Here is a 25,786-nt window from a genome sequence, read left to right as displayed (position 1 = left end):
GCCCGGTGAAAACTGCCGGACTTTAAGTAAAGTTTATTCATTCATTCATTCATTTTTTCATTCGTTTATTCATTCATTCACTCATTCATTATGAATGCCCACCCCACGCAACACGTATTATATTTCGCCTTCTAGATGGAAAGAATATATTATTTAATTACATGAACGATAAATGATACCAGCTGTGAAAATTGCTTCTGAAATAGCATGAAGTGAAATCTGTGAATGGGGTGATAACTGACGTTAGGTGATGCAGTTAGCATCAAAACGTCTTCATGTCACAATGAATGTACACAAAAGCAATGGAATTCACAAAAATAAATTTCATATTATCAGTTGTAAACAGTATAATAATTGGTAGTACAAGCAACATCCACGCAAAGTAGAAACGTTGTTCACACACTGTTCTATATCGCTTCATGGTAGAATGTTCTCGCAATACTTTTTTGACGCAGTGCACAAAAGAAGCACTTTTTGTGCTTTTTTTTCGCAGTAGATATAGTATCGCTATTCGCAGAGGACTTCCAATGACCAAAAGGTTATCAGCAGAGTTTTGCAATCAAAGAAATACAAGAAGCATATAAAAATATAGAGTGCCGAGTTGTCAATCAATGCTAAAAGCGTCAAAAGTCGACTCTTAAAAATTTTCCTACTGATTTGGTTTCTCAATATCACGTGGGAGTTCATGATCACAAAGTTGCCCCTCCACAAACAGAGGAACGCAAGGGAAAAACATTTGGAGGACTGCATTAATTGCATAAATCGAACCACAACAGCTAACATGTTGTTTATCTACAGCAATGGTTGCTTTTCATTTCCAAAAGAACCGTTCTCAGACGTATAGCCGCCTGATTGCCACACACCCTGCATAAATGAGCGTATTACTAATGTGAAGACACTTATCAGTCCTTTATCAAGCATAAAATAGAGACACCAATTTCCTATGGTTAACGAGGCACTTTGCGAACACAAGCTTGCTGGTTTTACGTATTGCCTTTATTGCATTAATAGAACATAGCTACGCGATCGCTGCATAAGGCTATTGTATTTTGCAAGGTATGCCTGACGCTGTTCCCACCTCGTGAAGATCGGTTAACGAATAAATGTTAGAGAAGAGATTAACCATGCATGATGAAGGCTTTTTCGGGTCGTTCGATTAATTGGGACTGAGGGGAAAAATGAAACACTGCACATTATTGGGAAATTGTGACAATTGAACTCAAAACGCTTGGACTCATTAGAGTTGCCATAAAGAGCCAGTCTATAACGCTTGAAACGCGTAAGATTGATACATAACGATTGTTTCAGGGCTTCGTAACAGGGCTTCGAAGAATATGGGGTGTATTTGTCACACCTACTATTATTATCAACATTTAAACGAATCGCAGTTTACGTCACCACTTCCCTGAGACTCAAACTCAAGGGCGGATAAAAATCAACCGATGATTAACGAACAGTGTTACTGGTAAGTGCAGTCGGAATTTTTGTGCTGCGCGTCGTAAGCATTAAGCATAACTCAACAAAGTTAACGCATGTTTCATTTGTGCGACTCTCGAAATATTTCAAAATCATATGCAACCCTTTTCGATCTAGGTTCTTAAATGTAGCAAAAAAAGATGAAGGCTTGGTAGAGTTCTTATCCTCCCCAGCATTTGAAATAATCGAGTCAATAGTGAGAGTTTACCAATGCTTAAAAAAAAAGCTCTCATCGTTGGACTGATAACTTGATGGGATCGCGCTTATATAGTTTTCAAACAACACTGTGTCGTCAGATCGCACAAACGGACCTGGATGACCCTTTTTCGAATGATCTTAACACGTGCCTGTTAATAAGCAACCAACCTAAAGCGGTATATACGAGCACGGGACCATGAATAAATCGCTACTTGTTCTTCATGGTTGTATACTGATTGCTCGTCCCTGGGCCCCGAAACAAACACTCTTGGTTTGTAATTAGGGACAATGTTGAAGAAGCCTCTCAAGAATGCAGACGTTGCTTTGAAGCGCGCACTCATCCATGAACCAGAGAAATCTTTTGCGTGAAACCTTCACCCGTAGAACCTAACCTTGAGTTGTGTCCGTAATATTTTGTTGAGAGGAAAGCACCCAAACCTCCAGGAAACCGTCATGGTTCGGTGACACTTGTTAATTTTTACACGCTCATCTAGCTATACTTCTTGAATATCACCTCGTATTGTAGTACACGTAGGAGAAGAATGTAATAATATATTTGTTATGCGCACATAAATACACAAGGGCACATTGGGGAAAGAGAGAGAGATAAGGTGCCAACTGCGACCTGGAGTGGTCCCAACGCCTGCCTGTTGTTTGATGAAATGGTATAAGTTAGACAACGTACATTAGGAGGAGAGAAATGGGTACATGAGTAGAAAAGAAATAAAGATAACTCAATCAATAATGAGCAAAAATATAAAGAAAAAACGGCTATAAGTGGTTGGGCAGGCTTGTTTGGTTCTTAGAAGTCACCAGACCTCGATGGTGCTGATCACGTCAAGATACCCCAATCTGCCTTAAAGAGGTGGTTGTTGAGGGTCAAACGCTTACACCTAATCGGTCTGTATGCCTTAATCGGCAAAGCCGGACCTTCGCGCAACCAATGCTGGTCGCTGAAACGAGTCGCTCAAGTGTTCGGTGGTACAAGTGCTCGTGCAGCAACAAATAGCCAATCCTTAGCTTATGTAAAAGTGCTATGGCCTGACAAGGCAAACCACAAACAAAAAAATGAACAAGAAAGATTTTGATGATTAAGAGATAGTACCTTATTTGCACGGCAATGCATCACTACACAACATAAATTCACTAATCAAGGTGAAGATAAGCGCAGCTGGAAGAGAAGTAAAGAGCACACCACGGCGGCAAACGAGAGAAACGAGCGTCCCGTTTTCGGCCGGCTTGATGCCGCTGTTTCGAAACCGAACTGCCGCCACCGCACGCCGGCGCCACTGGCGCTGACGCCGATGCGGCTGACCCGCAAGACGGGGCCGGGCTCTTTGGAAAGCGCCGCGACTTGGGCGTCCCGAGCGCGCCACAAGCGTCGGAACCGGGAGCGGAGAGCCGCGCGGCACACTCGCACGGCCGTCCCTGTTTTTGTCGTTCGCTCCCCGCTGCCGGACTGCTTGCGCCGATCGGGAGAAAAGGAACGCCGCCGGGAAGAGGGGTGAAAAACGAAGCGGCTGCTGTGCAGCTTCGGGCGCGCGCTCTCTGACACACCCGCCGGCGCTGTCCAGGCGTGGGGCACGCACGCAGCAGCTTCCGTGGGGGCTTCGGAAAAATAACAAAACAAAAAAACCATAGAGTGCTGTTTGTGAGCGTGATGACCGGATCGGACAGCAGCGTCGCGACTGCCCGTCGACGCGTGCCCATCGCGTTGGGGGGATTTCTCTGCTGTCGGCTGCTGTGGATAACCACCCTCGTCGAAGGTGAGTCACGGGAGAGGTATAGCGTGGTGAGAGTGCGTAATGCGGGGCTTCCTAATGCGCACCCGCTGGACAGTGTCCAGCGCCCCCCCCCACCTCCTCCGTAATCCATGCTGTGCTACGGCAAGCATGTCATAAAGTTCTTTTGGTCTTTATCTATTTCTTGAACCCAACCCTCTCCAGATCCCGAACATGGTTTTTCACTTCATGGTAGCGCAAGCGTCACCGCACATTTGCAATAAAGCAAGCGCTGTAACTCTCTAAACTCGCCACAGGCGCGTGTCTTTAACCACGAAGAAAAACAAGGAATCGCCGTGTACGTGACGGTCGTATTCGTATCACTGGGAAAGGTAGTTGCTAAGATTTCGGAACGCTTCATATATAGGAATAATATAAATATATAGACGGCCGAACACTACGTCGTTTGATAATATGAATAATTTAGTGGATATTTACAGTTAGTTTATTCAGAGAAGGGCAATAACCATTGGAGATCCCTAGAAGACGCATTGTCGATGCAGCATCGGCTATTTCTACGATCTATTATAGCTGCGCGAAGCTAATAAAAATCGGTTTTTTCTTCCCTTATTATCTGATACAAACTATTAATTAAAGCAACAAGTACAAGCGGGCAAGCTACATGACCTTCATTGTCAGAACGTTTTAAAGAAAAAACTTGAAAGGGACGAGAGACTCGAAAACGGATGACAAGAAGCTGGCGTGTATCTAAATAATATACACGGAGAAACCAACGCACCTTGTTGAATAAACTTTGCTTACCATTAAGTTACCTGTGTTTCTTTTGTGTTTCACCGCTTCATTGACTGCCGATAATGAACTTTCACATGCTCTCAAAAAGCCGTATCATTTTTACGACTATATTTTGGTGAGAGTGATCTGAAGAACAGCTTCTGTTTAAATAGCTAAGCATAATTGAATTGAATACGGCCCTTGTACGTACGGAATGTCCAGGTAAGATTTGTGATCTGTTAAATAAGTGGCGTAATTACCTCTATCACATCACTGGCTTAGTGGACAGTCTTGCCTGAATACATTCTTATTACTGGAAGCGCTACTGCAGTGAGCCCCTCATCAAGGAATAGTGGTTCAGAGTTTGAAACACCAACGTTTAAATCATCCATGCGTAAGCGCTCAATTGATATTAACACGCGCGTAGAGGCAAAAGCATTTTCCGAGTGTATTTTAACGCATGTGGACATGGCTTAGTTTAGTAGATGTATAACTATATCAAGAAAAGTACCATCAGTGTGGTTCATTTATACGTACAAATAATAAAGCTAGTGTTTATATAGCCCTCTACAAATAAAAATGAATTCTTAAAACGTAAGATGACGTTGCAAGTTGGCCTCCTATTTTTAGAGTGGTAACACTTCCTGCATAATCTACGAACGAGAGCAGCAGCTTAAAGCTTCTAATACTGAAGTTATGCCTGAATGTTAATCAATTAGCCATCATCCAGATTTGTGGGTCAGTGTTGACAGTAATTAGCCTTCCAAAAGAGTAGTAAATAAAACATTACGAACAGGGGCAGATCGTGCGAGAAGTGTTGCGCGTTCAAAAAACGAATTGAGAAAACTGACTGAACGCACTCCGTATTTTCGTGCAAGTGCGCACGATATCCTAGAACAATAAAAAAGTAGACATTCTACTCTATAGTTTATAATTATCTGTATGAGACACTTGAGTTTGTTCACTTAGCAATTTTTAATCGCTAGTATTGTGTCAAGCCAACACGGTGCACTTTCCACCCAAAATCGTCTGCTTTATAGGAATTGACTGCGACTGTGATCGTAACTAGGCATATGTTATGCTTTCTTTATTTTATCTTTTATGTCCAGTGCCCTTATGAGGCTAGCTTTACGTAACCTGACAGTATTTTTGTTATTTTACGGCTATTTCGTCTGACGTATATAGCTCTGTATATAACGGCGCATATAACTATGTTTTGTATTATCCTTCGTTACTGTTCACACCAGCCATACACCAGCCAACCATACACCAGCCACCCATCTAGAAACGTTTGACAGCTAATGGCATTCGAAGTGAAATAAATGGTAATTCGAAACAAGCAAGTTTCAGAGGAAATGATAATGGTTCACGGTTTTAATGGCTTCAAATATCGCTTACACTTCCTGTTCAAATGGGAGAGCTGTTTTAACGATAAGCTGACTTAAAGAGCGTTCCTAGTTTTATATAGCCTGGTTTCACACCTACAACACTTCTCAAAGTATTCGCTCAAATGAATTGTAGGTCGGGTACTCTGCCAATGTTCCGTAAGTTCCATTTAGAACGTCCTATGGTTAAGATTGAAGTTGAAGTTCCCACTTATTGATTCAAGTGCTTAGTTTTTATCTATATACATGAAGCAAGTGCCATCTACACACTTCCTAAACAAAGATTATTTTAAATTTTTGTCTGTGATAAATTACATATTAGAAATTAACTAAATAGTAAATTGTAGCTAAAAAGACGTCACGTAAATGCTTTTAAAGGGAATGCTTTGAATTTAGAGTACATTGTGACGCTTTCGACATTATTTCTTAACCTCGGAATGCGCCTTAAATCTGCTTGTACAGCTCTAAACAGAGCTAACATTTATAAAAATATTCCATTTCATTTTTGAAGATCTGTTGAAACCAGTAACTTCGAGTCATAGGTCTGATTCAGTTTCAAGTATTTACACGCTAGGAAATGAAGCTCACCATGTAAACTTGTTCTCACTAAGGCTACACCGTTTGTATACCATGTGATAAGATAGTCTACATTGAATTTCTGTTCAGTGGTAAACACGGAGGAGAAAAAACAACCCGAGAGAAGGCAAGGATGTTAACCAGGTACGTGCCCGGTTCGATGCCCTTCGCCGAAAGAATGGAAACAGGAAGTATATTATTAAGAGTGAGAGAGAAGAAAGAGAAGAGAGAGAGGAGCCAATCGTAGTGTATTGGATCACGCGTATGCAGTAGTGGTGCTATGCAAAAGTCAAAGACGTTGACATGCGTCAGTGGTCTCTAGAAAGTGCAAGAGGGCTCTGTCTGCCTTGTGAGCCGACGAAAGACGAGGACGGAGATCCAGCAGCAGTCTCCCTTAGGCAAATAAAAGGCAACGACATAGCAGATGGCTGATGTCTTGTTCAGTGCCGCAGACTTCGCATTTCGCACTGTCGGTCAATTCAACGAGGGTTGTACATGCTTTTGCGAAGGCAACCCTCAACCAAAGCCGACAACGAAGCAAAGCCTCATGTCGAAAAAGCCCAGACAGAGGTCGAAGTTCTAGTTGAGAGTTTATGTATGTCTTGTATGTCTTGTATTTGGGGTGTCCCACTCCAGCAGACACAGACTACGTGCCAGGTGACGAAGTTGCCTTGCTGTGTTGACAGAGAAATCAGAAGGGTGAGCTATAAACCCTTCTCACCACTTGTGAAGCCTCGCTACTGAAAGGCTGCATACGATATTTGGTACAATTCTCTGTGTACACCGTGCATCGCTTGCTTCAGGTTATACGCCTGCGCAGAAACAACGTAACTTCCGTTGTGCCTGACCCTCCCACAAGTACGTCTTACAATTCCAGGACTGCAGAAGGAATCAAATTTGCCTTCGCCAGCACGAAAACAATTGAGCCTGCTTCCCTTGTACAAAATATACAGTAACCACTTGCACATATACATTGATGCTCGATTGATTGATATGATTGACATGTGGAGTTTAACGTCCCAAAACCACCATATGATTATCAGAGACGCCGTAGTGGAGGGTTCCGGAAATTTTGACCACCTGGGGTTCTTTAACGTGCACCTAAATCTGAGCACACGGGCCTACAACTTTTCCGCCTCCCCCAGAAATATACGTCGATGTTCCGACCATAGTGTCTGTTTCAGACTGCGTCGTGGTTATACTAGCTCGAGGAATAACCCTGCGAATGAGGCTGTGACATGCCACTATGTCTATAGTGGCAGAACTTGCGGCTTTGCGTAATGCTATAGAGTACATCGCATCACAGAAACTGAGCGATTGTGATGTGTTTTCCGACTAGAGGTCGACCTTGCATTGCATGCAGTCAGTTCTTTGACGAGGTGCCACGAACAGCTGACGTATGAGATTGTCAAGCTGCATCACCACGTCACAGAAACAGGCCACCAAGTCAATTTTCAGAGGCTACCTTGTCATTGTAAGATCAATGGCAATGATTCTGCAGACAACGAGGTTCATACATCCCACCATAAATGGTACACATGATTGCAGCTATTATGATGCACTACCAGTACGGAAAAGGAAGAGCATTTATTTGAAGTCAATTATGGGCTTTCTCGACATCCGTATAAAAAAGTCATGAAGGAATAAAATTTAACAGAAAAATTTAAATGTTCACAATCGTTCCTTTAAGAGGCAAAGGTTGTACAAAAGTGAGTATCTCAATAACTCGTAAAAGCGGATTTTTGCAATATTTTTGCTCCATAATGAGTCATTTTTTACATGAAGGTAATTTTTGTTGCTGTTTTTGTTGCGCCTACGCAATGCGCTTTGACTGCGACACCAAAATATTATAGAGAACGGTGACTACTTATACTTGATCACGTATCTGCAATCACTGGCACGTACGACCACAAACAGCGAATCGCCAATCAATCGTAAACGTATGTCACTTCGTGCGGAATTGCACACGCAGAATCGAAAGCAAGCAATCATCAAACAAAGCAGCTCGATGAAAGACCTTGTTCCTAACATAACTAAGAGCTGCTAAGCGTACTGCCCGTAAATATCGAGGCTTTTCGTCTTGCGCAGCTGCTAGGACACGCTAGTTTGTTTCCTACACTTTTTTATCACACGCCGAAACTGCAGCAAACGAAAGTCGCTGGTTAAGGCATCGCGTCATCAAAAAATTGTGGATGAGCGTAGTGGAGTACATATAAGCCATAGCATAGCCATTGCCGCAGGTGCTTCGTCAATCAAGCATGCTCGGCGCTTTCGTAGATGCCCGTCTCAGCAATACTTAGCCACCGCAGTTACCTTAGACGGGATCCCCGGTACAGCTGACACAAGTGAAGATACACTGCCGCTAGGGAGTACGCTAGATAAAATGAATCTTCCAGTCCGAACGTGCCTCTGGCGATTCCCTCCTCATCAAATGATGAGCAGAACCGGATCCAACGAAAAAGAAATAAAAAATGTACGAGACTAGCTTTTTACCCGCAAGCTGGCTTTCTTCGCGACAACAAAGCGCTAGGAAGAAGCCGCCTTACGCACATTTCGTTGAATCGCGGAAAGAAGTTGCGTTCGGGAAAAATAATAAAATAGAGACACGGTAAAAGAACTAACCGTCGAGTTTTTGGTTCACTACTCGAATAGCACTCAGCGTTCTGGCTAGTTCTTCGGGCATTGCCCACTTTAGCATCTTTTCCTCGGTGCACCAATATCGACCGCGAACGCGTTCGAAGGAGAAGCGGCGACTCAGCCATAAGCGTTGCCCATTGCTTCGGTCCAACACGATTCGCACCTCGGAGAGCCGATAAGGCACCCGACGCCGAAGAGAATTGAACTCCCGGCTAATTGAGCTCCCACGAGAACTCCGGTGGCCGGGGAAGGCGGTGAACCACAGGTCCCTTCGTTTACTCGGCCACAGTCAACAATGCACAAAGAGCTGGCGCTGCTTTCCGCCAACACAGTTTCTTTAACTCTGTACGCTCCGGTCCAAACCACCTACTTTATCATCAGCTATTAAGGAAAACGGAACAAATACTATGACAAACAGCTGCAAACACGCGTAAATACAGGTGTCGAAGCATGGGGAGTAGGCTAGCAATAAATAAGAGAGGCCTCTACTCTGCGCATGTTTGCCCCGTTAGTTCACCCAAGTCCCCTGAGTAGGGTAGCATACTAGTTATTCTGGACTAGTTAGCGTGTCTTTCACCCCTCTTTAGTTCTTTCCTTCCTTTATAGCACTTCTTTTATACCCTGTTGTGTTTTCAACGCTGTCTTTTCGAGAAAGCTTACGAGTTCGTTGACCATGTTTTCTACAGTGAGTTGTACGCGAAAATTTTGATTGACGGAAGACTTAAATTTCACTTGCTACTAAGCAATTACAGCAAACAAGTTATGGGCTCTCATGAAATAAATTTGGCACTGCCCAACGTCCCATGTAAAATGTTTCTACTTGAAGTGTATAGAGAGAGAGCTTTGTTGCGCCTAGTCACACACACAGCGTTTCACTGTTAAAGGAAACATCTGAGCGTGTGGCGGCAGCTTGGGGCCACTGCCGGGTTGAGGCTGCAACGAGTTTCACGCAGGCGCAATGAACGCGTTAAGCCGTGCTCTTTGGCACTTGAACGGTTCGTTTCGCGACGATTTAGCTGTTACAAAGAGCTTCGTGCAGACGCGGTGAGCACTTTTCCTGGCAGTCGTTCGTCTCGTGAACGATGTGCTGTGAAACTATTTGAACCACAGAAGCATACGGAAGCGGACGACGACCTTTGAATGTACGTTTTATTAGACCCCGTACTAGCTAGCGGCTATGGGTCTAACAAGTGTTGTGTATTTTCATGTAGTAATAAGAACTTGTATCAATAAAGAACTTGAAGGAGAACGGTTCAGAGCGTGCAATGCGCCTTTGCTAATCTCGTTGCAGGTCTTGCCCAGTGGTGGCACAGAGATGCCGCTACATGCTCCGGTGTTCCATTTAACAGTGGACCACCATGTACTTGACTGTAATTGTCATTAATGAACCCTACGAAACTTACTACTTTTGCCTTTCTTTCAATTTAATACGCGAAAGGAATTACAGTTTGTTCGCTGAGAGGGTGGTCGTTCTAACTCCTCTCGACTTGATGCACTATCATGCTGCAAGCTTTCATGCTTTCAGCATAATGTAGCCTACCTATGCAACGAAACACAAATTTTCAGCGTTGTACAGTCCTATGCTCTTCACTCTAGAACATTCGAGTGACGCGTTAACAGAGACTACGTCAGTATTTCAAAGCAAACGCGCAGTCGGAACAAGACGTACACGCACGTAGAGAAATGTTAATACGCTGACATAAGAGCACCGTCGAAATCATTCATGTTTGAATAGCGTGCCCGCTATTTTCACTTTTCTCTTTCTTTGCTCCTCGTGCAACTGGCAGTTGTAATAATAAACCCCATTGTGGACGCTATAGCTAGTACAAACGTTTTAAATGCGAAGTATTTCTTAGCGAACTTCAGCGACATTGAGCGTACCTACCTACCTACCTACCTACCTACCTACCTACCTACCTACCTACCTACCTACCTACCTACCTACCTACCTACCTACCTACCTACCTACCTACCTACCTACCTACCTACCTACCTACCTACCTACCTACCTACCTACCTACCTACCTACCTACCTACCTACCTACCTACCTACCTACCTACCTACCTACCTACCTACCTACCTACCTACCTACCTACCTACCTACCTACCTACCTACCTACCTACCTACCTACCTACCTACCTACCTACCTACCTACCTACCTACCTACCTACCTACCTACCTACCTACCTACCTACCTACCTACCTACCTATCTATCTATCTATCTATCTATCTATCTATCTATCTATCTATCTATCTATCTATCTATCTATCTATCTATCTATCTATCTATCTATCTAGCCACCTACGGCTTTTAGCTCTCCTGGCCGTTTCAATAATGATGTCGATACCAAACTTGGTATGGCATAACATGACTGTAGGGAGAACATATTTGAGTAGTCATAACATGAAAATTATGATATGTATGTCATGACTGTCATGAGTTAGGTTTCATGGTCCTGCAGCTTTTGCGGTGGTTTCATTCACATGGCATGTTGCAAAACTGGTATGGTATGGCATGATTGCATGGCAGACACAAGTGGCAGAACTTACCATGAAAATCATGACATGCGTGTCATGTAACAACATGACTACATGCCACGCTCATGATGCGCTCGTGGCCGCTTCGCTAGTGTCACATATACCAAATTTGGTATTACGGGACCGCAATGGATGACGAAGATATGATACTGGTGGAAACAAGATAATCATGAGATGCGTGTCATATAACAACATGAGTAAATGCTACGCTCATGATGCGCGCTCGCGGCCATTCCGCTAGCTTCACATGTACCAAACTCGGTATTACGCGACGCGAACAAACGACATAGGTAAATGACACATCCAAACATGATAATCACGACATGCCTGTCATGTGACAACATGACTACATGCCAGACTCATGATGCGCTCGCGGCTGTTTCGCTAGCTTCACATATGCCAAATTTGGTATTACGTGACGCCAATAGATGGTGAAGGTATGTGACTGGTACAAACATAATATTCATCAGATGCGTGTCAAGCGAGCACATGACTACGTGCCACAGTCAAGACACCAACACAATTCGACATGACGTAGTGCACGTGCTCCTCGGCGTTTATTTCGTCGCGTCACACCGGCGTTGCCAGACACCGGTCCTACCATATACTCGCAGGCACCGCGCTGCGCTGCGTTACTTTGTCGCATGCGCGTTTCAGCGCGTCCGGTGTCCCTCCATCACGAAAAGAGGGAGACGCAGTGTTGTCTGGGTAACGCATCGGCATAGAATAATGTTTCTCTATGGCGTCGGCGCGAAATGCAGCATGCCGCATTTCGCACCAGTTGCAATCAGGCTGCGCCGAAGGACGCTGTTCGCGCCTGGCGTCAGGCTATAGAGTGCTCGCGTTTTGCTAACGTAGTGTCTCTGTGCCCAGCGGGTGCGCGCGTCAACGCGACATTGGAGTATATTGGGCCCTTCATGATGCGCTCGCGGCCGTTTTGTTAGCTCCACATATGATAATTTGGTGTTACGTGACGTCAATGAATGACGAAATATACGACTGGTGCAAACATGATAATAAATCTTGATACGCGTGTCATGTAAGAACGTGAGAACATGTCACGCTCATAGCGTGCACGCGGCCATTTAGCTAGCTCCACATATACTAAATTTGGTATCACGTTCATGACGTGAATAGATGACGAAGGTAAATGATACATCTAAACATGATAATCATGAAACGGAAGTCATGTATGGCATCATTTACCTCCACCTCGTAACGTTGTGCTAACTTTAAAGTGACGTATCAGCCTTTCTCATTCATGCCTCGCGTATCATCGATTCCCACTGTACGTGGGATGTGCCAATTTTTATTCTTTGAATGAGCATTTCCCAGCATAAACAAAATCATCATCATAAGAGGCAGAGACTGCGCAGTCGCATAAAGAAAAAAAGAAGTGCTTGAAATTTTCTGCTGTCATCAGCCTTCATTAGATATATACAGAGAGTGACGTCGATCCCCACTGAGTCCTGCAGTGCTTTCACCTACAGTTATGTGCACGCTCAGTTCGTCAAATTTCTCGATTCCTTTCAGCCTGCAATACAGCTACTAGTCAAACTGCCATAGAAACCACGACTTGTCAATTCGGCGTGTTCGTGAAAGTTCTGCTTGAAGAAAACTCAAGATAGCTTCACTTTGCAGACACCCCTTTTTTTCCGCCCCCCTCTTTTTTTTTTTACTGGGAAAGTAACATCTTCAATCTTTCAGTTCCTGATTCTCAACAACGTTTTGCACTCCGTCACTTGAAACACTTGGTAGCTGCGCTCATAGTACCCACGTCTAATCCATGTCCATCCCAACCTACGATGGGACATCGCTTATTTACTGAGAAAGATGAACGCTCAAGGTGGTGAAAGCTTTTGAAAGTAAGAAAGAAATTCCGAGAACTTACCGATTTTGATGATGGCAATAAGGCTTTTTTGACACAGACGGAACACCATTTTTCAGGACCACCATCGAATAGCTTGTAAATGGAATGTCAGAAGTACCTTCTCTTGAAATGGCGGCGGCGTCTAAGAAAGCCAAGTGTACTTATTTTCATCGATACATACATTGCAATGACAGCATTGAGTGCAGAAGGATACGTATTACTGGTTCGTGGTAGGGAACACATCGCTACCAGTATAAGTCACACTGGTGTGATTTTTTTTTCCGCAGCGTTCAACTGCAGGAGTCGGTGTGATATTGTTCGTGATTTGATACAAATCGGGCAGTTTTATGTCTGAAAGCCACAATATCATAATGACTACGTCGTAGAAGATGGGAGGGGGGGGGGGGGGGCTTGCAAAAATACAACGACCTGGGGTTCTTTAACGCTCTGGTATTCCGACTACACCGAAACGCGGCCTCTATGGCCTCTACGGCCTGTCTCTCGAGGGAGCAAAATTTCAAAACAATAGTGTACTCAAAACCATTGCATGTTAAAAAATTCTAGGTGGCCGAAAAGAATTCGTCGCCCAACACCATAACCCGTGTTATCATCATATCGTGGCTGCTGAACGCAAAACTCGGAGATTTGTACTCCTGTGCTCTTTATTTGCCTGAGGCAATAGGGCGCTTCACATTACAAATGTTTCCATACAGTTCCCTGGAAGCGCAAACGGAAATCACAAATCTCGTAAACGCCATTCAGCGTGCTGAGGCTCATTGAAACTGACCCACTGAAAGGAGGTGCATTAGAAAGAGCACTATATTCTAGCACGAAAACGTGCTGAAAAATCGCGAATATTATAGCAAGTATTAGGCAACAATTCGTAAATATGATGGCGTTACGTGTGCTAAGAGATAATGCTTCTGCTGCGCGAGGGCACTTTGCATACCTCATGTGTAGCTTCTGTCAGCTTCTAGCATCAGCATCAGCTTTTAGAAGCATGAGCTTCTATAGCATCAGCTTCTAGAAGCTGATGCTATAGCATTAGCTTCTAGCATTAAACAAGCGGCTGTAACAGCAATGTCACACAAGGCGAAAGACAAGACTGGACTGCGACTGAGTGTGCGCGCGGGTGCTGCTGAATGTGCTGTGTTTATCTTTCTTCCCTCTCTGCTCTCTATCTTTCATCTCCCCATCCCCCTGCCATTCGCAGGGTAGCAAACCGGCTGCCTATAGGCTGGTTAACCTCCATGCCGTTCTTTTCCTCCTATTTTCCTTCCTTCCTTATAGCATCAGTGAATACGCAAACGAATTTCAGTTCTTTCACATATTTTCTTTCTAAATAACTACATTCATTTTGTATTTCATTAATCGGCATCTATACGAACCTAGCTAGTTATGGTCCCTCCTCTCAAAATTCCTTAATCTCGCCACCTTCGAGCGACGCACCAGGCGAGGTACACGCTTCTGCGTACTCGAGCGAGCCTCGAAGCATAAATGATAAACGAAAAGCAAAATGATGGCGGTATGAGAGGAAACTGTTTTATGGCCGGCAATTCGCAACCTCGAGACGCGTCGACTTTGTGAGAGATACGCGAATCGTGCCTGACGGCGGCCGGACCGCTCCCTTCTCTCGCAGAGCCACTTTGCCCGTTTGAAAACGACCCACCATCGACAGCGCGAACAAGACGTCCGTGTGTTCGTGCACCCCGTCTTTCACTTTACATGCCTAGATTATTTCAGTTCCTGCTCTTGCTTTCACTGTTTTCCCTCCTCCACTTTATTATCGCTCACGTGTACCTCTTGCTGATTTCCATCATCAATGCAGTGCTAAAAGAGAGGCCATGTGGTCCTTTGAAATGTATCGCTGAAGAGCAGCTCATTCTGACTGCAAAGAAAAAAAATCAAATCAATGTTTTTGCTCTGGGGCCCCCCGGGCAATACCATTGCGTCCAACCCAATGCTCGCCTCTTCGCTGTCGTTCGGCCCGCGTTCGAAATTGTCAATGCGGAACGCTTGTGTATACACTTCGATAACGGTCTACGCTTTGTCGTCCCGCTGTGCTACCGCCGCAAGTGACGCCATAAAAAAGATAAGCGATGATGTATACAGGGCCCGCATGCGTCGATCTCGGAGTGTTTACGATGCCGGCTGTTTGGTTGAATGAAATATTTTACAAGAGTAAGACCGAGGCTGTGCACACGATTTCCCTTGCAAACATATTTATATCTTTAATTGTGCGACAAGCAGTATTTTGCGCTCACGTGGTTTGCTAGCCATCTCATTCTACAGGGTCTAGACATACAAAGGATAATTTAGACCTTTCAGGAAGGCAAACAACTCTAGTGACAAAATTAGGAAGTTCGAAGGGATAGAATGGAATCTCCTCACACAGGATAACGTACACTGGAGATCATTGGGAGAAGCCTTCACTCTTTAGTGGAGTAACAAAGGCTGAGAATCATAAGAATGATACTGAATAATGTAGGTACATTATTCAGCATCATTATCATGATACATTATTCAAGCAGATTGACAAATCGCTCACGAAAGCATCACACCTGCGCAAACTTCGTCTAAATTATTTACAGTTTAACTGAAAAGAAAACTCTTGTATTAAAACTTCAGCCGATATAATGACTTGCACCACAGTTTCATTCTGTCAGACACAGTATGGTATCCCGCTAGCCAAACATTGTTCAACGAGCATCTGTAAGTTTCTTTAACGGTGTTGCCAGAAATAACTGCGAAGATCATGCTTCATCGAAAAAGTTACACTCAATAATTAGACTGAAAACAATGTACAAGCACCCTAAAGAGGGTGACTTAGAAGACAGGCTAGTTATTAGCAACAAAAACAAATGCAGGAGTTGCACGAGTATGCACCATTTGGTCCACTGATTTATTGAGTAAACGAACCTGTTTTACGTAGCGGAAATTGCAACCAAAGGGAACTCTAAACCAATGTATGTTGGAAGCTACATCTACGTGCAATCAGTACCACTATTTTCTATCTCTCACTCTTTATCAACGACACGCCCCCATGCTCGCGGTTACGCTGAAATCGTTACAGAAAATTCTAGCCTCACTGACATTCTTGGTTTTGGCCATGTAAAACTGCAGCCGTGAATTGAACCCAAATTCTCAAGCTTATAAGACCCCCGCTTCTTCCTAGCCACTATCCAGACGGGATAGAGCAGCAGTGCCAAGGTGAGCTTTTTTTTTTGCCGTGTAATCACGTTGACCACGTTCAATTCCTCCACTAGAAAGATGCCTGCGACGTTAGCGAAGAGCTGGTTTCCGAACCTCTCCTGTCCTCTCCTCCTCCACTTCCCCAAACAGTGTTAAGGTCCCTAGATGAAACAAGTTTCTAAGGTAACGACACCTTTACCTTTCCTCCTCGCCTACGTTCCTGAAGCGCCCCCTGGAAGGTTCAAAACTTTCATTAAAAAGAGAATGTTTTGGTTCAGTTGCTACGGTAAATAGATGTAAATGAAACAAAATAAAACGAAATGAGTCGTAGAATAAAGGGTTACCTTTATCAACATTAACTGCACAACACAAGAGCAAGCAAAATGTGCGTTACTTCACTGGCAACGTTGTGCACTTCTATGGACAAATCCCACTGGACTTACGTCACGAAAATGCGGTGGTGCTGTCTTGGTAGGCAAAAGACGCTCTGCCTACCGCAGTTTCTGCTTGGTTTTCAATGGTGCATGTGGTGTTCTCCGTCAAGCAACGAGAAAAAAATATGGCCCCGTATCTGCATGTTAATCTGCAAATTTCGTCGAAAGACGATAGTATTGTGTGTGTGGAAAGAGTGAACAAAACATTTATTCGATGTTCTGCGCAAGAAAATCGGTGAATGGTATTCTGGAGGTGCTGCGTTAGAGTGGAGGCAAACAAGCGCATCAAGTCACGTAACACGTGAGACATAAGCGTTATCTGATAGTTTTCTTGGAAATGAAGCACGTAGCTCTGAGACGGGTGTGCGCACCCGTCTCAGAGGTGTAAAACGCAAGGCGACGGGTAGGTGCCACCACTGTCTCGTCTTAGGAAAGCATCGGAAACACTCGTCTTTTCATGCAAGCGTTGCATGTTCAGCGCATGGTGATAAGCGCTACGGTCCCTAAAGTTACCTATGTATGTCTTTTCCAGTGAAAGACGCACATGCAGAATATATACGTGTTGTTATGGTGCCCCAGACATGCGCAATAATTGCTTTTAATTGACAATTTCACAAGTATGAACGTTAAATCTTGAGCAACACTGGTGGGCGATGCGAATGGGGTCGGCCGCTTCAAGTACCCGGTGTCGTTAAGAGTGGACAAACAGACAAATGTACAGACAGACAGACAGACAGACAGACAGACAGACAGACAGACAGACAGACAGACAGACCAAAATTATGGCGCCGAATTTCCCCAAGAAAGACTATCGTCTTTAAAAGCGGTATGCTAACGATAGTTATAGCGCGAGAACAAAACGATGACACAGAGACAAGAAGGACACGAAAGACACGAGCGCTCGTGTCTTTCGTGTGCTCGTGTCTTTCGTGTCTTTCGTGTGCTCGTGTCTTTCGTGTCTTTCTTGTCTCTGTGTCATCGTTTTGTTCTCGCGCTATAACTATCGTAACCTCCTTGGTTTTAGAAAGGTTTAACTAGCGTTGGGCCACAGTGTTATGAATACAGTGAACTAGTATATACCACGAACTTGAGGTGGTTAAAGGGGGGAAGTAGAAAAGAAGCGCAAGCCGTAAGAAAGTGTAGGTCTGCCACCTCTTGTTTAGTCCTTGGAATGTCCGCTGGATGGCGGTGTTTTTATATAAGGAATATATGATGAAAAGATGCGAGATGGTGGTACTTGGAGTGTTCACTAGATGAATGAACGGACACGCCGACAGATCCATGGACGGACGCACGGATGGCTGCACGGATGAATGGACGCATGGACGGACGCAGGGGCGGATGCATGGATGAACGCAGGGACGGACGCACGGATGAACATGCGGATGCATGAACGGACACACGCACAGAAGGGTGGATGGATGCACGGACGGTCACACAGACGGTCACACAGACGGACGCATGGACGGACGGAAGCAAGAACAATAGGACGAACGGATGCTTCGCCCCACTCTCCAGCATTCACTTCATGAATATGCTGCCATTTTCTTTAATGTGCCCATTTGGACAATTGTGACGCCAGGTGATTCTGGGGCGGTGCTCGGAACTTCCTGAAAAGTGAGAGTTCTACGTGTGGTGTCTCGAAGCAGCGCGTTTCGGCTCAAGTGTGAACTTGTCAACCATGAAATGTTCCTGACGGTGCGTTGATTACAACCTGCCGCTTCTCTGCATACGCACAAGTATTTGTAAAAACTAGCATGCACTAGACGCGCATTACACGCACGTCTGACGTTTCAATAAAAACCAACAAATAATCTCGCTTCGCCGATCCACGTCGATGGAGTCTCACGTATGCATTCGCGTGAAATGTTTCATAGCTTCACGGAGTGCTTCACCTCCAATAGCACGAGTAGGTTGAAGAGAGTGAAACCGTTTTCTGTTGTTTTACGGCAACCCAGCATTGTTGAAAAACGCGGATGTTGCATTGAAAGAGCACCGCGAAACAGTCTTGGCCGACTTGGTGCACACAAAACGCTCCTGCTCTTCAGTTAATGTTCTGGCTACGATTTCGTCTTTGGTCACGGCGAGAATCCGGCTGGAGCCTTAAGTGCATGCGTAATCATTTTGAACCTTTAGTATAATAATGAATAACACCACCAGCCATTTTGAAGATCACGTGCAAGGACTGCACCAATTACAGACGTGGACGGCAGAGATGAGAAGGTGTAAGCGAGAGAGTGATGACGACTGCTGGAGAATAATGAGTGAAGCTACCTTGGAAACTTGTTTTATCTAGGGACCTTAAACAGTGTCGGCTGCAAGCACTCGCCGCGGCAGCCGTGGCTGTCACTTTATACCTTGCAGCCTCTGAGATTAAAGCAATGTGTACTGCCGTCTTGGAGGCAACACGGTCGTGTCTTTGTGATGGTGTAACTTCCGGATTAAGTGGAAATAGTAGTGTTGGTTGCGAGCATTCCTTGCGGACAAAGCACTGAACTACTAGGAACCTCCCGTTCCCGTGGGAAAGCGTGCGACGTGGCAGGCATCTTTCTAGAGAAGACATTGCCACGTCGTATTGTTTTAAGAAGTGGACGAATCTTGTACTACATGTAAGCCGCGAAAAGCTTAAAACAGCAAAACTGGACAATTTTGAAGACTAATCTAGTTTCTTCTAAGATGTTTCTAGGCTCTATTTAGGTGGTGATATGTTGTTCCTATTGGTTCTCAGGCCCCGTCATGGTGGTCTAGTGGTTAAGGAACTCGGCTGCTGACCCACAGGTCGCGGGATCGAATCCCGGCTGTGGCGGCTGCATTTCCGATGGAGATGGAAATGGTTGATTGATTGATTGATTGATTGATTTGTGGGGTCTAACGTCCCAAAACCACTATTTGATTATGAGAGACGCCGTAGTTGACCGCTCCGGAAATTTTGACCACCTGGGGTTCTTTGACGTGCACCCAAATCTGAGTACACGGGCCTACAACATTTCCGCCTCCATCGGAAATGCAGCCGCTACAGCCGGGATTTGATCCCGCGACCTGCGGGTCAGCAGCCGAGTACCTTAGCCACTAGACCACCGTGGCGGGGCCGGAGACGGAAATGGTGTAGGCCCGTGTGCTCAGATTTAGGCGCACGTTAAAGAACCCCAGGTGGTCGAAATTTCCGGAGCCCTCCACTACGAGGACTCTCCTAATCATATGGTGGTTTTGGGACGTTAAATCCCACATATAATCATCAATTGAATCTCAGTGCATGGAGGTTCTACATAAAGCATAGACGGTTACAGAGAGAAGGCCGTAGTGGAAACGCCAGACACAGAAATTCGCGCCGAAAACAAGCGTTCACTTCTCTCAAAGATCTACAGGATTAATCATCATTGGCGTTAGCCATCCATCGCTTAGGGCTCTTCTCGAATCCCTCGTTGCCTTTTACGTTTGCTAGTATTATGTGGCTGTACGTAATTGTGGTATTCAGCTCACCGCCATTGATTCTCAGCCATTTGTGGAGCAAGTTTCGCAATTTTATTGTTAGGAGACCAGTTGTGAATAGTGGGATTTACCCTGTTGCTATGGTATCTACCTCTTTACGAGGACGACTGTTTTTTTTGTTTTATATGTCCCCATGAAAATTGCCGATTGTCTAAACAGCTTCGCAGTTAGAAGGAGATGAAGACAGAAGGTTTGAATCAATAATCACTGTAATGATGTGTTTTTGGGCCATCTAATACACGTTTAAATCAAACTTCAGTTATCAACTGGGTGACGATGAGATGAAAACTGGTAGCCAAAAGTGCAAAGTGCTGGAGGTGTGACGGTGCGTGCCAGTTGCACGGGCGACAGCAGAGGAGAAAGTTTGCTGCGCGGAGGCTTTGCAATTCAATACGGTGCTGAAATTAAGCGGCTCGAATGCCCATTTTCTTATCCGGACACAATAAGGTGTGCAGTGGCCATGTGAGAAGCAGTTTTTAAAGACAGACTGAACTTCTACAAAAGATTAATCCCCCCTCCGCATATCTTATATTAAGGGTAAGAAGGAGGAGCTTGTCCGTGATTACGGCAGTAGGAATATCATTAGCGAGAAGCACAAAAATGAAGTGCCCTGCGCTATTTACGCACAAAAGGGAGACTTGTTAGATAAAGTCACAGATGAGGTAATTCGAGCTTCTTCGTACAAATAAAGGCTCCAACATTAAGTTAAACCAACGAACTAAACTTTAAAAAACCACTACAAGTGAAAATGATTCGAAGCTTTATAACGTCCTGAAGGCATACGGCCATGTCAATAATTGTGTGCGCGTTTTGTCTTTTGAGATATACGTAATCTTATGGCTAAAAGCATCATGTCGACTAAACTCTTTTTTTCCTCTTCGCGGAACAGTTACTACTTGACCATGGTGTAAGGCACCTCCCCATAAACTGCTTTACATTGCTTTGATTTATCTCCTTCATTCACGGGAGTAGTTTGTTGGTAGTACTCATATCATATTAACTCTCATGCGGTACGCACTGCGCTGCTACTACCATGGGATAACAGATGCATCGAATTCAAAGCATTCTCCCCACCCCTCCAAAAAAAAAACAGGAAACATAAATGAAGAAAGAAAGCAACCACCCTATTTTTGTTAAAAGCGTGTCCGAAAACAAGCTAGAAGTTCTAGATTTTAAGTGAGTGAACATTTTTCGTGTTCGCTGACGTATAATAGTTTACAATAAAAGTAGATTTGTAATTACGCCATAATATGAACAGAAGTGGATACTCGCCACGAAAAAACGCTAACATAGAGAAGTATTATTAGGAGATTCAGTATTAGCTGAAATTTAGCAGACACTTTTTTTTATATACGCACCCTGAAATAAAGAACAGTACTAGAATAAAAGCAAAAATATGACCCATGGTTACGTTTTCCGACATGACTCGATGGTGGGCATTTCGATCAAACAAATGCCACTCTACTACTGCGAATCTAGAGGAAGTTCGTAGCACGGTTTCTCAGTGATTCCTGTTCGTAGAGTGCCCCCTGCTCCGTTTAGGAAACCATCGATGACGTCATCATTTTAGGTAAGCCTGTAAGGTCTCTGGGTGACCTGGTGTGCGCAAATGCAGACGAACGACAACAGAAAAGAATAGACCCTGTCTATGTTTTTCCGTTGTCGTTCATCTGCATTTGTACACACCAGGTTACCCAGTAGTATGAACCAACTTGCCCTGCTACAAGTTTTACTGAATGTAAGGTCCCTTTGTTAGGGAGATTAGTGAACTCGGTGTGCAACATGCGCGTTGATTTTTGATGCGCTTTATCAACTTTCTGTTTTTCACGGTGGTTTACGTACTTGTCATTCGCCACGAGTTCCGTCAGGTTGTTTCCGATTTCAGATGTAGTGCGGAAGCCCCGATAAGAGCAGGCTGAAGACTTCGTTATTCACTTTGTAAGGTGGTGGCGTCCTCTCTCGCCCGGTTTAAGAGTCAACGGCACGTGCCCAAAGGATTTTAGCAGTTATACATTAATTATTTCACTCACTCATTGCTGATTGCAGTTAATTATATAATTTTAGACCTTGCTCGTTTACTTTAACCCGGTTTTGAGTATCGCTAGCCATCTTTCAGGCTTGTATTGAATGCTTGATTGTGAGCGTGACCACGTCACAGTAGATCTTTGGAGGGACAACAAGTCGTATCTCTGAAGTGCTACTCACTTAAAAGAAGTAGAAAATAAAAAAGGAGCTATACTTCTGTGGTAACAACAATAACAACAACGCCATCCATGGCACCAGCAACTACAACTGTATTGCTTAGGACAACAAGTCTCACCCCAAAAGTTGCCACATTGTTCTCCACAAGGCTCGTTATTCTGCTCCCACGGTGCCTAGTACTGTAGTGTCACCGAGTGCTGGAATCACTCATGACCTCCCCATTTGCGAACGCTGTTGGCGGACGCTAAACATTCATTGCCGGCCGAAAGTGAAACAACGCCCGCGTGGTTCTAAAAGTCGTTTGCAATGCAAATTTCTTTCGACACCATTCGCGGCAAAAGTAAAAAGCGGCGACACGCGTTCTTCGGGACGAACAGGCCTAAAAACGTACAAAGAACACTGTTGTAGCAAGTTAAAACAGCGTGTCAAAGAAACCAGGCAGGGAAGGAAGCGCGTAGAAAAGCGTTGGTAGCGCACGCACAGTATGATGAATGGTGGGGCGGTGACATCGTTGCTGACTCACTCCCCCTCGAAGGCATTGATCACTTGTTGGCTCCGTCCCGCGCAATAACTCCTCCGAGTTCACCGTAGCGCCATGTACGAGGCGGGAGTGGCACTTCACGCGGGGAGAGACGCTTCCTCATTTTCCCCAAATCGCCGCAAGGGAAAACGTGTGCAGAGACAAGCTTCTCCTAAAGAAAAAACCTAAAAGAAAAAGATTAGCACCGGGTGTGTAGTGTTGGATGAGGAAGGTCCCTTTGCCCGGATTTGCATTGGAAAGTGGGCTTCCTGCTTCACTATTTGCTTCGGCCGGTTCCCTCTCTCAGAACTTTATGTTTCTTATTTAGACTGGCATCGCAGTGTATAAAAAGCCCAAGCACATTGCATTCATCAAAATTGACCACCACGGCCAAGATCAAATCGACGAGGCTCCAGTAAGCTGCCGACTTTAGACGCCTAATGCACTTAGATGTATACATGTCAGTGCCTATCTGTTAGTCTCGTCAAGGCAGTGACGCCAGGTGGGTTACGTTTTTATCTACTATATTTACGGTTGTGATACCAGCAGGACCGTTCGATCGCCACCGTTCTCGCTTCATCGTTTGACTACTGTCTTGCAATGGTGATTGTGCACTGTGGCATGACGTTGAAACTTCATTTTTCCTGTACTAAATGCAGTCTCTATATTTTTCATAAGGCTGAGCAAGCGCCTGACGTACAGTGCTGTAAAATGACTCTGTGATGTCTTCACCCTGTGTTAATTCTTATTTATTTGCCGAGAATTTACTGTGAAAGAGAAGACGTTGTGACTAGCCTGCCTTATAGTATTAAAAAAGGAAGCACAATTTGGAACATTCATTTCACGGTCGAATTATTCCATTCCTCTGACCAACGGCTCTACGCTTCGTCAGTCGCAACGGCATCAGGGACAGGATATCTCAAGAGATGCACCTATAGAACAACAGGATCTAGAAAAAGATAATAACAGCTAAGCCGAAAAAGCTGGCAACGTGCCGTAGCGGGGAGTGCATGAAAAATGTATAGGGTAACTGGAATGAAACATGAGCACGAGATGCTTCACAGTTTCTTTTCTTTTTACCTAGAAAATAAGCCTTCATCGGGCTCAAGTCCTTCCCGTGCTTGTCCGAACACCATCAACCGCCTGTCTTGTCTAGTTCGGCGGGAAAGGCTATGGGACAAAAGGAAGGGGAGAGGACAGGGGTTTGTTAAAGCTGACCCTTCGTACAGATCCTAACAGCATGCCTTTCGTTGTTCGGTTTCTTCAACGTGTTTTCAATGTACAAGCGAACACCGGAAAACATAAGAGGAGATCTTGACGCAAACAAAAATGTGACTTCATTCAAGGATGGACAGTCTCTGAAGAGCAATATCATTCCGGTCCACGTCTCTGTCCAGCAAGGAGACGCAAGAAGCAGGAAAGAAATGAAGTGCTCCTAATAGCAAATTTTTATTCTGCTTTCACAAACTTTCAAAGCCAAATCCCTCCCTTCAGATATTTATCCCCAATCCTTGGCTTAAGACACGATATTTTTCTTATCTCTTTTCTCTTAGACGGGGAGGGTGGCAGCAATGTCCTGCACAGCCGGCAGCGTAAGGATCACGTTATGTTTGTTCCAGCACTCCTCGCCTGACGCGAAAGGCGAAAGAAGTATCTTGACACCAGGAAACACTCCACGCGGTATTTTTAAAAATTACAAAGTGCACGTATTTTCTTGCGACGGCTTTAAATCACAACCGGAATAATAAATTTATGTGTTGTGACGGGCATACTTCTTTTTTACCTGGTTTAAAGTAGAAGACAAGCTAGACGTTGTCTTCTCGCAACCATCACCTCGGAAGTAAAGTCCCTGTATCAGTGCCATCACATTTTTAAAATATACGGGATATTTGGGAAGAACTACATCATTAAATCCATGACCCGAAGTGATCAACAGAAATTCAGGAGAAAAAACGTGTTTTGTTGTTTTCCAACGACTCGTATGGTAGGCTGTTGCCTTCGTGATGAACCGAATTCATTGAACTATGTTCATTTTACTTGGCGCCACTAAAGTTAAAGCATTTTCACAAAGATGCTGACACGTAACGTAAATGACTTGTTTTCAGACGTCAAACACAATGCAGAAAGGCATGTGTATAGGAGACGAATATCCTTCGCATGTTTCAAGTACTCTGCAGACGTCGAGCGCACTTGAGTTAATGCCTTTGTATTAAAGTCACACGCTGGTATTTCGTATACTGAACGGCATTTCCCCTGTTGTAAGAAAGGACACGGTGGGGTATAAAGACTAATAAATATGAAAGTATTGGAGCGTACAGTAATTGTACATGCATGTGCCTTAAAAAGCGTACACTCGCTATATTTATAGCTGGCGCACGTACCAAGCGTGTGTAGCGAGCGCGTTCATAACTAATGCGCAAGTACATAGTGACGCTAGTAAGTTAAGTAATACGTTACCGATAATTTTGGACAGCACGGACGTACAGTGATAACTTAGCACAATGCTTTGCTGGGCACGGTGCTACATAGTCTGGTTTAGAGTTTGGAGCTAAATAAAAGGTGTTATGGAGGAAGTAAAGAACTTGAAAGGTCGTGCAATAATCTTTCCTTTCTTTCCTTCTTTCTTTCTTTCTTTACTTTTTTCTTTCTTTTTTATTTTTTTTCTTTCTTTTATTTTCTCAAGAGGTAAACATGCCTCAGTGAAAATCTTGAATTACCTATGTAAATGTTTTAAGTGACACACATGGTAACAA

At 44.3% G+C, this 25,786-nt stretch overlaps 1 protein-coding gene across 1 annotated transcript in view; it reads left to right on the top strand.

Annotated features, from left to right (window-relative positions):
• Positions 1-3,027: 3,027 nt before the first annotated feature.
• LOC119172631 (uncharacterized) overlaps positions 3,028-25,786 on the top strand; it is a 75,410-nt gene continuing 52,651 nt past the window's right edge. Inside the window, exon 1 of the mRNA XM_075892656.1 lies at positions 3,028-3,440. Within this exon, the coding sequence (XP_075748771.1) occupies positions 3,335-3,440 (106 nt within the window). The 5' untranslated portion in view covers positions 3,028-3,334. The remainder of the gene's footprint in view (positions 3,441-25,786) is intronic.

The sequence above is a fragment of the Rhipicephalus microplus genome, chromosome 4 (assembly GCF_043290135.1).
Source record: "Rhipicephalus microplus isolate Deutch F79 chromosome 4, USDA_Rmic, whole genome shotgun sequence".
NCBI lineage: Eukaryota > Metazoa > Arthropoda > Arachnida > Ixodida > Ixodidae > Rhipicephalus > Rhipicephalus microplus.
The sequence above is the reverse complement of the archived record's forward strand: the minus strand, read 5'-3'. Positions and strand labels throughout refer to the sequence as shown.